Source organism: Lithobates pipiens, unplaced genomic scaffold (assembly GCF_037356315.1).
Source record: "Lithobates pipiens isolate NorthernLeopardFrog02 unplaced genomic scaffold, aLitPip1_a1.2 Scaffold_37, whole genome shotgun sequence".
Lineage (NCBI taxonomy): Eukaryota > Metazoa > Chordata > Amphibia > Anura > Ranidae > Lithobates > Lithobates pipiens.
This window is the reverse complement of record NW_027507825.1, coordinates 17,454,671-17,467,095: the sequence shown is the minus strand read 5'-3', so window position 1 is coordinate 17,467,095 and position 12,425 is coordinate 17,454,671. Positions and strand designations below refer to the sequence as shown.

Below are 12,425 nucleotides of genomic sequence, written 5' to 3'. Positions count from 1 at the left end.
AAATGATAAAAAACAAACAAAAAACACACTGACACTCTCCCCACACACCTTCCCCCTTAAAAAAAGAAAGCATTGTAAAAAATGAATTATATTTAATTTATTTAATAACATTCATGAACTTCTGAACAGAAAATAAAAAAAAGCTAAGATAAAAGAATATATTATATATATATATATATATATATATATATATATATATATATATATATATATATATATATATATATATATATATATATATATATATATATTTTTTTTTTTTTCTTAACTTTACAAACAATAAGTACATAAAAAAGGCAAGATAAAATAATATAACTACATACTTATAATATATATGTATGTACTAGTTATATTCTTTTATCTTTTTATCCTTTTTTTTTTTTTTATGTACTTATTTTTTGTAAAGTTATCCAAAGGATTAATTAGCTAATCAAAAAAAACAAAAAACAAAAGATTAATAAAAAATAAAAAAATAATAATCGTATAGGTCGATGACTAATCGAAAAAAATAATCGATAGATTCTTCGACAGACAAACTAATGGTTAGTTGCAGCTCTAATGGGTATCTTAAGAGAATGCCTTTATTTTTATAGGAGGCGTCAGTAATACCTTTGTATTGTTTTCAGATTTATCAGACTGGATTTTTACAGCCATGGTTAGCATGCTGAGACTGTCCACTCCCACACCATTGCTGGCTGCGCGGTGACTGGTTCCATCCTCTCCAGAAGGATAGATGGTGGGCTCCAACCAATGAGGCCGAGGATGGCTGGGGAGTCTGAGATCAGCAGAAACCACAACACCATCCAACATACCTACAGAGGAACATACAGGGACATTTTATAAAATAAGGCAAACAGTTATGGGCAATACCCCAGAGCAGACAACTACAAGACATCTATTTGTTCTGATACCCTAAAAACAAAATATGGTTGCAATGGCTTACAGCTCCTTCTTTGTTTTTTCATTATAGGGGGCCTATACGCTAAATATGGCCTTTGGAAACCCCTCTACATAAAGTTGATTGAAATGCAGGAGGTCAAATACCTACTCTGACACTCATTCTCTGAATACATATCTTTGGTTTTGCAGATTACATCACCGAATGTATGTGCATTATGAGAGCCAGATCTCCAATTACCAAGTTATCAATATTTAATATTGTCAGTGTCCATTTATAGGCTTCTCCTTATAGCAAGATAATCTAAAAGTGAGAAGAAGATGTAGAAAGGAATCCAGATATGTAGAAAGCAGTAACAGTAGCACACCAATGGCAATGGAGTCCAGAGGTTTTTTTTTTCTTATTGAAAAAACAACAGAATAAGAGTCAATGTATTTTGGGAGTTCACATGCATGCTACACTAGAAGCAGAATTTATGCAAAATATATAAACCCTTTCAAATCTTTTTGAGTCCAGTCACTGCTGAAGTTACACGATACGTAAAACAGAACTAAAGTCCCAATTTCAAAAACAGTGAGCAGGCAGAAAAATAGGATTTTTGTAACCGCTTACCTGTAAAATCCTTTTCTTTGAAGTACATCACGGGACACAGAGCCATAGTAGTTACTATGTGGGTTATAGGGCACCTGCAGGTGATGGACACTGGCACGCACTAAGATAAAAAGTCCACTCCTTATATAACCTCTCCCACTACTGGGAGTACCTCAGTTTTGTAGCAAAGCAATACACGTGTATACCAAAAGAAGGGAGGGATCTCTGTGTCCGGTGATGTACTTCAAAGAAAAGGATTTTACAGGTAAGCTGTTCCAAAAATCCTATTTTCTTATCGTACATCACGGGAAACAGGGCCATAGTAGTTACCATGTGGGATGTCCCATAGCAATGCCAACTGAAGGGAGGGAGACAACAAAAGTAGGGCACTAAGAGACCAGAGGACTTGTACTGCAGCCTGCACCCAAAGGCAATATCCTCGTGACCTTTTACATCTAGGTTGATTGAACCTGGTAAATGTATAGACTGAAGACCAATTTGCAGCCTTGCAGATTTGAGCCATAGGGGCTTGGTGATGCATTGCCCAGGAAGCACTAACAGCCCTGGTGGAGTGCGCTTTAATATGAAAAAGGAGGAATTTCCCTCTTTAAACCATAAGCTTGAACGATCGCTTGACAAATCAATTTAGAAATAGTAGATTTAAACGCTGCCTGTCCTCTTAGGACCTTCGGCAACATAAACAAAACATCTGTTTTAAGAATCTGAGCGGTCACCTTCAAATAGACCTTGACTGCTCTCACCACATCAAGAGAATGTAATGACCTTTCTTCCGCAGAACGAGGTTCTGGAAAAAATGAACGCAGAACAATATCCTGGTTTAAATGAAAACCTGACACTACCTTCGGTAGGAAATTAGGACGAGGACGCAATACAAACTTATCCTTATGAATAACCAAATATGGCTCTTTACAAGAAACAGCAGCCAACTCTGATACTCTTCTTGCAGAAGATATGGCAACCAAAAAAATGAATTTCCTTGTCAAAAGGACCAAGGGAATACCTTGTATCGGCTCAAAAAGTGGTTTCTGTAATGCCGATGGGACTAAATTCAAGTCTCAAGGGCTCAAGGGTGACCTGACCGGAAGATTACCGTAATCCGCCTTACCCCCTGAATAAAGCTACGAACCAGAGTGTGAAGCAAGTGGTCATTGAAAAAACACTGATAAGGCCGACACCTGGTCATTGATAGTACCCAAGGCCAGCTTCATTTCTAATCCCATCTGTAGAAATTCAAGGATCCTACCTGACATATTTCCTGGGGTGCCAATCCCTGGATTCACACCAGGAGACATATGCCTTCCAGACTCTATAATATATGACTCTGGAGGCCTGCTTCCTAGCATTAACCAAAGTAGAAACTACTGAACCTAACAGCCCATGGTCTTTCAGAATGTGGGTCTCAATAGCCAAACCGTTAAATTTAGTGCTTGTAAGGTAGATGGAATACAGGACCTTGCGAGAGAAGGTCTGGCCGTGGTAGTAGGATACACGGGTCCCCTACTGCCATATTTATGATCTCTGCATACCAAGATCTCCTGGGCCACAAGAATCACCTCCTTCCCTTCCTGCTTGATCCTGTGAAGAAGGTGCGGAAGCAGAACAGGAGGGAACGCATAGATCAGTGAAAACCGATCTCACGGAAAAACCAAGGCATCTGTTCCGCATGCCAACGGATCCTTTGTCCTTGACACAAAGTTGTCAATCTTTCTGTTGAACCTGGACGCAAACAGATCCACGTCCAGAATTCCCCATCTTTGACATATTGACAGAAAGACGTCAGGGTGAAGAGACTATTCTCCCAGGAACAACTGTTGGTGACTCAAGTAGACCGCCTGTCAATTCTCTATTCCCAGAATGAAGACTGCTGTTAGGCAAGGAATGTTGTCTTTTGCACACGATAGGATATGATTCACCTCTCTCTGAGCCGCACGACTTCTCGTTCCCCCTTGGTGATTGATATAGGCCAGCATTGTGGCATTGTCGGATTGGATCCCGACAGGACAATTCTATAATCTGAGCATTCAGGCCTCCAGGGCCAAGCGTGCTGCCGAAATCTCTATAATATTGATGGGCAAGGTCATTTCTGTTTTGGACCATTTTCCTTGGACAGATGCTTCTTTCAGGACTGCTCCCCAGCCCAGAAGCCTGGCATCTGTTGTCACCACCTTCCAGGTAACTGGTAAGAAGGACTTTCCTTTCTGACGATTCTTGGATATCAACCACCAACTGAGGCTTCGACGCATTTGGGGGATACATTTTTAATCCCATCTGTAGAAGTTCAAGGATCCTACCTATGACATATTTCCTGGTGTGCCAACCCCTGGATTCACACCAGGAGGCATATACTTTCCAGACTCTATAATATATGACTCTGGAGGCCGGCTTCCTAGCACTAACCAAAGTAGAAACTACGGAACCTAACAGCCCACGGTCTTTCAGAATGGGAAGTCTAGAGCTTGGATCTTTTTGTTCCAAGTTGACAGGATACTGTTTTGCAGCAGTCTCAAATGAAACGGCTCATAAAGAACGGCATCGAATGACGCTACCATCTTTCCCAACAATCTTATGCAAAGTCAAATGGAAGGGTTCTTCTTTGCTTTGACCACCTGAATCAGTTCCCTTATGGAACTGATCTTTGCCTGGGGCAAGAACACCCTCTTCTGAGCTGTATCTATGATCAGGCCCAAGTACTGTAATCTCCTTGATGGTTTTAAGGAGGATTTCTCTAGGTTGAGAATCCAACCTAGGTATTCCAGGTAGCCAATTGTGGTGACCAAACTCTGGTTTAAGCAGGCTACCGACTGATCTATCAAGAGTAGATTGTCTAAATAAGCCAGAATCATTATACCCTGAGCCCTTAATATGGCTAAAGGGGGAGCTAGAGCCTTTGTAAACACTCGAGGTGCAGTCACTAGACCGAAAGGCAGAGCTACAAACTGAAAATGAAGATTTTCTATCACGAAGCGTAGATATTTCTGGTGAGCGGGGTAAATAGGTACTTGTAGGTAAGCATCCTTGATGTCGATCGACGCTAGCAGTCCTCCACCTTGTAGAATGGAGACCACTGATCGGATTGATTCCATGCGAAAAGAGCGGATATTCAAAAACCGGTTCAGATCTTTGAGACCTAAAATGGGGTTTTGCATTGGCACCGTAAAAAGGTTTGAACAAAACCCTAAACCTCGCTCTTCCATGGGGACCACCGATATCCCTTTTTGAGACAAGAGATGATCCAAAGCCAGAAAGAGAGACTTCTTTTTTCCTGGGTTCTGGGAACATTTCATCTGAGAAGAAGAGGAGACGGGAACTCTCGGAACGCTAGTCTGTAACCTAGAGATATTGAGGAAGCCACCCATTTGTCTTGACACTGTTCCTGCCAGACCCTTGAGAACTGCAGAAGTCTTCCACCCACTCGAGCGAGGAGGGGCGCATAAGGAGGTTTTAGTATTTTGTTTAGGGGGTTTACTCCCCCGGGGCCTCTTTTGACCCTGGGGTTAAGCCTAAGGTTTACCTCTTGAATTTGACAGTGGAGGCCGTCGTGACTGCCTGGAGGCAGATGCTCCTGGCACTAGAGAAGAAGCTAGTTTAAAAGAAAAACAATTACATTTCTTCTTAACTGGTAAAAGTTAATCAAAAAGCCTCCAAAATCAATAGGATACCATCGTCCCAATACGTATATAGGAAAAAACTGGGCATATAGCTCAGAACAACCAAGAGGAAACAACCTCAAAGAGATGAGTTTCCAATTGGTTCAGTGGGAACAGGGACTATTGCGGTATCAGAAATTATTGTGAAACAATCGTTAAAACACAATTACGTTTTATTATAATTTGATCCATATAACAGATAATACAAAGACATTGCTGTAGCAGAACCACATTATTAAATCCAGAAATCTTTTTCTTCTGTAAAAAACTTCTTGATATTTTGTATGGTATTATTGTATATTTATATATATATTTTTCATACTAGATTTATAAAAGTGACGTTCCCTGAGGAAGCGGTGTTCTTAGTACCGCGAAACCGGTCGGATTTATGCGTCATCTCTGTATCTCCGTAAAACATTTAATTGTTTAGAACTTGAACCAATTGGGTCCTGTGACTGGATTTAATAATGTGGTTCTGCTACAGCAATGTCTTTGTATTATCTGTTATATGGATCAAATTATAATAAAACGTAATTGTGTTTTAACGATTGTTTCACAATAATTTCTGATACCGCAATAGTCCCTGTTCCCACTGAACCAATTGGAAACTCATCTCTTTGAGGTTGTTTCCTCTTGGTTGTTCTGAGCTATATGCCCAGTTTTTTCCTATTAACTGGTAAAAGGGAACTTTTTCCATTAGAAATTCTATGGATATATTTATCCAGATCGTCTCAAAACAACCGCTCACCATGAAATGGAAAACTAGCCAAGAGCTTTTTGCATGGCGCTTCGGCTGACCAATTTTTCAACCATAGAACTCTACTCACATGTACCAGCCCGAGCATAAGCCATGAGGCTTGGAGAATAGAATCTTTCATAGTGTCTACTGTAAAACATAACGTCTCTATTATCCCTGCCAAATCTTGGGCCTGCTGATCAGGAATAATCTTGAGAACCTCTTTAAACTTGTCCTTTAAAGACTGACATACCCCGATCGCTGAACCACTGAACCTGTCAGATTTTTTTTAAATAAGAATTCCAACTTCTTATCCGTTGGATACTTCAGCATTTGAGCATTGTCTACAGGAAAATTCAAGTTCGTGTTCACAGAGGATATAGCAGCGTCAATTGCTGGAATCCCCCATTTCTTATTAAACTCTCCTTCCATAGGATAAAGTGTTGAAAACTTTTTTGAAGGAAAAAAAACTGTTTATCTGGGTGCTCCCACTCAAAATACATAAGCTTTTCCAGTAATGAAAGGATAGGAAAATCATGAATAGGTTGGGGAGGCTTTAGCGAACCCAAACAAGAAGTGGGCTCATCGAATGACTTCACTACTGGCAACAAAAGCGGAGTGGACAAATTCAGTGAGGGATTGTACCAACAACCTTTCTTCCTGTGAACCCGATCCTTCCATATTAGACTCTTCAGAAGAGGAGTCATCAGCCTCTTCCTGGTCGCGTTATCTCTCGCCCCTGCTCCTCAGTTTGCGGGTCTTGGGTAATGGACAGGGATCTATTAGGCTTAGTCCCACTCTGGGATGCGATTAAGGCATCAATTTTTTGTCCCAAGCCTAAAATGGTTGAGGAAAAAACCTCTTCAGTAATATATACAGGGGCTGCAGTGCTAAAAGCAGCTGCAACATCCAACGTCCTTGATGGCTCACGGGCCATAACACTCTCAGGGGAGGATGCCATCTTTTTTGAGATAGTTTTAGGCTTCCTAGTGGCTGTAGAAGTCTTTCTGAAAGCCCTTTTTTGCGGTGCTTTTACCCCCCCCCCCCCCCCCCAACCATAGCCCAATGCACAAAGCAGAGGTACTACCAGAAGGAACGCATATACACTGCTTGAGCAATAGTCCAGCCCTGCTGCTGCTATTAATGCTTAGCCTGGTGCAATAGTAAATGTGTCAAAGGGAATGCCTGTGTCTTTCATGCCTCTCTTTGCTCGTGTCCCTCCGTTAACTTGCAGTAACAATGGTGCCTAAAAAAACACACATTCCCGCGCTGGACGTTGGAGCTGGACGTTGGACCAACCTGCTCCAAACAAACTATTTACTTCACAAAGTGCTGCATTGGCTCTAAGCACCGTAGGAACTGTATGTACCTTCAGCTTCATACAGTACACAGTGCTGGGTTCTGGCTGTGAGACAGAGACTTAGCCTTTCACACCGGAACAAAATCAGAGTCGGTCTGAGTGGCACTCAGCCATTCAAAGGCAGCATTGTATCCTGTGAATGAATACAAAGCTTCTTCTGATTGGCCGTGTCAGAGAGTATGACATTATGAGACTTCTTCGCCAACAGTGGGGGCGTCAAACAATGCACCCACAGCTGCCCCCCCCCCAGTCAGTCAGCAGTGCCCTGCGCCCCAAGCCTACCCCATTTTTGAAGCCAATTAGAGCCTCAGGCTCTAATCATGTGTTTCTAAAAAATATCTAAAATAAATAACCCCAATTGGAATCCATGTGTCCGGCGGCCTGCATGTAGATTAACCCAGTACTGTACCTGCATGAAGCTGAAAGCGGAAGTCCGCCGAAATTTTTATTTTTTTAAAGTCAGCAGCTACAAAATATGGTAGCAGCAGCACCCAAGAGCCGAGCGAGACATCGGCTTGGGGTGCCGACATCGCGGGCGCCCTGGATAGGTAAGTGTCCATATATTAAAAGTCAGCAGCTGCAGTATTTTGTAGCTGCTGACTTTTAAAATATGGACACTTACCTGTCCAGGTCGCCAGCGATGGCGGCAACCGAAGCCGATCTCTCGATTGGCTCTCGGGTGCTGCTGCCACCATCTTCGTTAAGGGAATCAGGAAATGAAGCCTTGCAGCTTCACTTCTCGGTTCCCTATTGCGCATGCGTGAGTCTCGGCGCGCAATCTGGATGGTTCCTGCTGTCTCTGGGACCCGTGTGTTTTTCCAAGTAGACATCGGGGAGGAACGGGAAGAGGAGTAGACTCTCGTGGGAGTCTATGCCCGGAAGTGGGTGCAAATAACTGTATTACACAGGTATCTGCACCCCCCTGAAAGGTGCCAAATGTGACGTACAAGGTACACAAGTTCCTACAGTGCTTAGAGCCAGTGCAGAACTTTGTGAAGGAAATAGTTAGTTTGGACCAGCTTGGTCCAAAATAATGATTTAAAGTGACAAGAAAACATGGAGATCAGCTTTAATAAGAAATGTTAAGACCAGCCTGTGTTTATACATTTAAAAAGAATGTCATATACAAAATCATATATCAGAAGGGATAAAAAAAAAAAAAAAAAGTGAGAAAGAGAAATGTCTTTCTTAATGCAGAAAATGCCAATGAAAAAAAAAAAGAAAAGAGGACTATCTTACTCTGGTGACATAGACTTAGAGAGCTGGCGTGTAGGCATAAGTAGTGTTTGTCCTCAAATCCTTCATATTTGGTCACAGTAAAGAGGGATCCAGTATTAAATTCCAGCCAGAACTCCCCGTGTTTATCTTCCATTATCTGCCCATCAGGGTGCTGCAAACACAAACGATCAGATTTTAATTTATAGAACAAATACTATTGTTAAAGGTGAACGCCAGAAAAAACAGTTAATTTTCACAGCCCCCTCCCACAGTAAAGCCAGGCAGAGGACACCAGTTACAGACAGGGAATACAGTAGTGTTCTCTCTCGACCTTCAGACTGTTCATTGGACAGTGAGCAAACAGCAGAAGAATGAGAAGGTCATTCCTCTTCTCACTCTGTTCTCTCTTCCTATCAGTGTGCTTATTGTCAATACATCTGCATGCAGCACACCTGATTGGCTCCCTGTTTTGCCAGGCCCAGAATGAAGCTGTATAGCAGGGATCTGCAATTAGCGGACCTCCAGCTGTTGCAAAACTACAAGTCCCATCATGCCTCTGCCTCTGGGTGTCATGCTTGTGGCTGTCAGTCTTGCTATGCCTCATGGGACTTGTAGTTTTGCAACAGCTGGAGGTCCGCTAATTGCATATCCCTGCTGTATAGGGAATTGCAAGAGGTTGACGCCAAGTTGAAGGGAGGTTCCTTTATTAGTTTGTTAAAAAAAATACTTTCAATTCTGCATTAATTGTAGATCAGAGTTAACATTTATATGTCATCATCAATACCAGCGCTAAAGCCTTGATGGAGCCATTAAAGTGGTTGTAAACCCTTACAACACACTTTGACCTACAGGTAAGCCTAGATTAAGGCTTACCTGTAGGTCCAAGAAATATCTCCTAAACCTACATGGTTTAGGAGATATTTGCCGAAAGACAGGCACCGCTGTCTACGGCACATGCGCCTTAGACAGCGGCGCGCAGGCGCACTGAGCGCGCCGTGGACAACGGCGATATGCCGCGAGTGGCAGCTCCCGTGCGCATGCGCGGGAGTGACGTCATCGTGGCTTCGCCGAATGACAGCGGCGGAGCGGCGAGACCCACTGAGAAGATGGATGTGCCGGACTACAGGGGACAGCGGTGACTTCGCTGGCTCCTGTGTCAGGTAAGTGACACATAATAGACTACTATACGATGCGATGCGATGCATAGTAGTCCATTAAGCTTTAGCTTTGCAGGGAATGAAAGAGGAAGTAAACTCATCAGGGTTTACTTCCTCTTTAAGTCCTATAGTGCAGATGTGAAACCTGTCACAAGAGACACAAGGGGGGCGCTACTACTGACATCCTCTACTTACTTTTTGGCTGGATTTCCACTTTAATCTACAATAACCTTTAGTTATTATAACCACTGTACAGCCGTGTTCTGATGAGCTCCCTAACAGCATTATCAAATGACTACACAATACATTTCTTTAGGTTTGCAGCCACATAGGCTCAGACACACCCAACTTTGTTAAAGCGCTAAGGCCTGATGACCGGTCGATCATGAACCATGCCAAACCACAGTCTCTCATTGACCAAATATGGTCAATGGTGTCACCCCGAAGGCCTGCCCCTTTGCTTATATTGTGGTGGCAGAGACCAGGAGAAGGCATGCAGTAGGAGTCAAACGACGGGTTCCAACACGTCAGATGGCTTTTTTTCTTTTATTTGGCGGGTGTCAGGCATTGCGATTGATGTGGTTTTGCATTGCTGGACAACATGACTGGCAGTTGATTTACACTGTAGGAGATATATATATATATATATATATATATATATATATATATATATATATATATATATATATATATATATATATTTTTTTTTTTTTTTTTTTTTTTTTTTTTAAAGGTAAAAAGTGTGTGTGTGTGTGTTTATTTACCATTGACTTTTTTTGTAAATGAGTACGTACCCCTTTACTCATTCACATGCAAAGGGGGTATATCCAGTGGCACCCTTATTTTTAAAGATTTTCCAGATTCTAATAAACACTGCCCCCCCCAACCTACCTGCAGAGACCCCCACAGCTACCAGGCCAGGGTTGTGGGGAATTGGCCCTTGTTCTGTTCAATATGGGGACAAAAGTGCTTTGCCAGGAGGTACCTCAGCTGAAAGTAGCATTTTAGTAGCATGTTTGTTACGCATGCATGAATATTGAGACATTCGCAATTTTTATTTATTTATATAAAATAGACCCCTAAGGCCCCTTTCACACATGCGGATGGTACGTCCGTATTTCATCCATCCGTTTGCGGATGAAATACGGGCATACATTCATCCCTATGGGATAGCGGGTGTCTGCGGATGAGTATCCGCAGACACCCGCTATTGTCCGCCTCCGCAACTGTCCGATTCTGCAGACGGAGGAAAATCCGATTTTTCTGTCCGTCTGCAGAGCAGACCAGATGAACACGGGCAGGCGGTCCGTGCTCATCCGATCCCCATAGTGTGCGGAGACCGCCCTGTCCGCCGCCGGCTCAGCAGGGACAACTGAGCGATCCCCGCTGAGCGAGCGGATCATCATGGGGCGGATCATTACTGATCCGCCCCGTGTGAAAGAGGCCTAAGTGTCGATTTTTAAAATGAAAAATAAAAGGCAATTTTTTTCTCCTTGCCTGACCCTGGCCCCAACCTGTTAAAAGAAGACAGAAATTCCTAAAGATTAGTTACTAAAGTGACTCTGTAGTAGACGTAGTAGAGGCCACTCTTACTGGCCAAGTACCACCATTACTTTTGACAAAGAATAACACAAGCCTGAAAGTTATGCTGAAGGCCTTACTTTTCCTCGGCTTCTTATTTAAAAGCCTCACGTACACAGGATGTTTTTGAAAACTCTCCCAGAAGTCTTTCCTCCTAGGAGAAGCGTTTTGTCAGAAAAGACACCTGACACTAAAAGTACCCCTGTACACACGGTCGGAAATTCCGACGGAAAAGGTCCGATCATATTATATTAACGGAAAATCCCATCGTTTGTGGGCTCTATCCGACTTTTTCCGTTGGAAATTTCCGACGGAAAAAATTTGAGAGTAGGATCTCAAATTTTCCGACAAAAAAAATCAGATTGGACTTTGTCCGATCGTTTGTAGAGAATTCCGCTCGGACAAAGTGCCACGCATGCTCAGATCAAATTACGAGACCAAAGCTATTGGTTTAATAGCCTGAACGTAGTCCCGTCATAACGAACGAACGTCAACACGTTCCGAGCAATTAGATTTTCCAACAACTTTGTCCGACCGCGTGTATGCAACACCAGTTTAGGACAGAATACTTCGGAAAAAAATCAGACGGATTTTGTGGTCGGAAAGTCCGACCGTGTGTACAAGGGCATAAGACTTATACAAGCATTTAGGTGCATTTACAGGCATCAAGTGCTGGGCATGAATTTATTTCATTGGCCATAGTTTATTCTGGCTATTGAAATGGATTAACGCCCAAGCGCTAAAATGCGTTTAGAGGTGTTTACAAGCGGAAAGCTTTTTTTCTGCCAAACTGCCAGATGCATAGTCATAATTAGGGGTGCCCCGCTCGGATCGGCACATGCCGCGATCAGAGGAGCGCTCCGCTGTCTAGGCCTTAGGAAACGCAGCGGCTTCGGCCTAGCTCCGAAGCGGCGGCCATCTTTCTACACCCAGACTGTTTACACTGTGATCGCTCCGACGGAGTGATCACTTGTAAACAAATGGGCGTCATGTCATGACGCCGGTTCCTCTCTCCCCTCTCTGTACTAATCCGTACAGTGGAGGGGAGAGATCCTGAGATGGAAGCAGCCATCCCTCCATACCCTGCCAATACCTTACAATACTCTGCAATACCCAGCAATACCCAGCAATACTCGGCAATACCCAGCAATACTCGGCAATACCCAGCAATACTCGGCAATACCCAGCAATACTCGGCAATACCCAGCAATACTCG

At 42.9% G+C, this 12,425-nt stretch overlaps 1 protein-coding gene across 1 annotated transcript in view; it reads right to left on the bottom strand.

The window, feature by feature from the left end:
• ATG2B (autophagy related 2B) overlaps positions 1 to 12,425 on the bottom strand; it is a gene marked incomplete in the record, with an annotated part of 199,484 nt that overhangs the window by 69,754 nt on the left and 117,305 nt on the right. Inside the window, 2 exon segments of the mRNA XM_077466778.1 lie at positions 610 to 812; positions 8,493 to 8,643. Of these exon segments, the coding sequence (XP_077322904.1) occupies positions 610 to 812; positions 8,493 to 8,643 (354 nt within the window).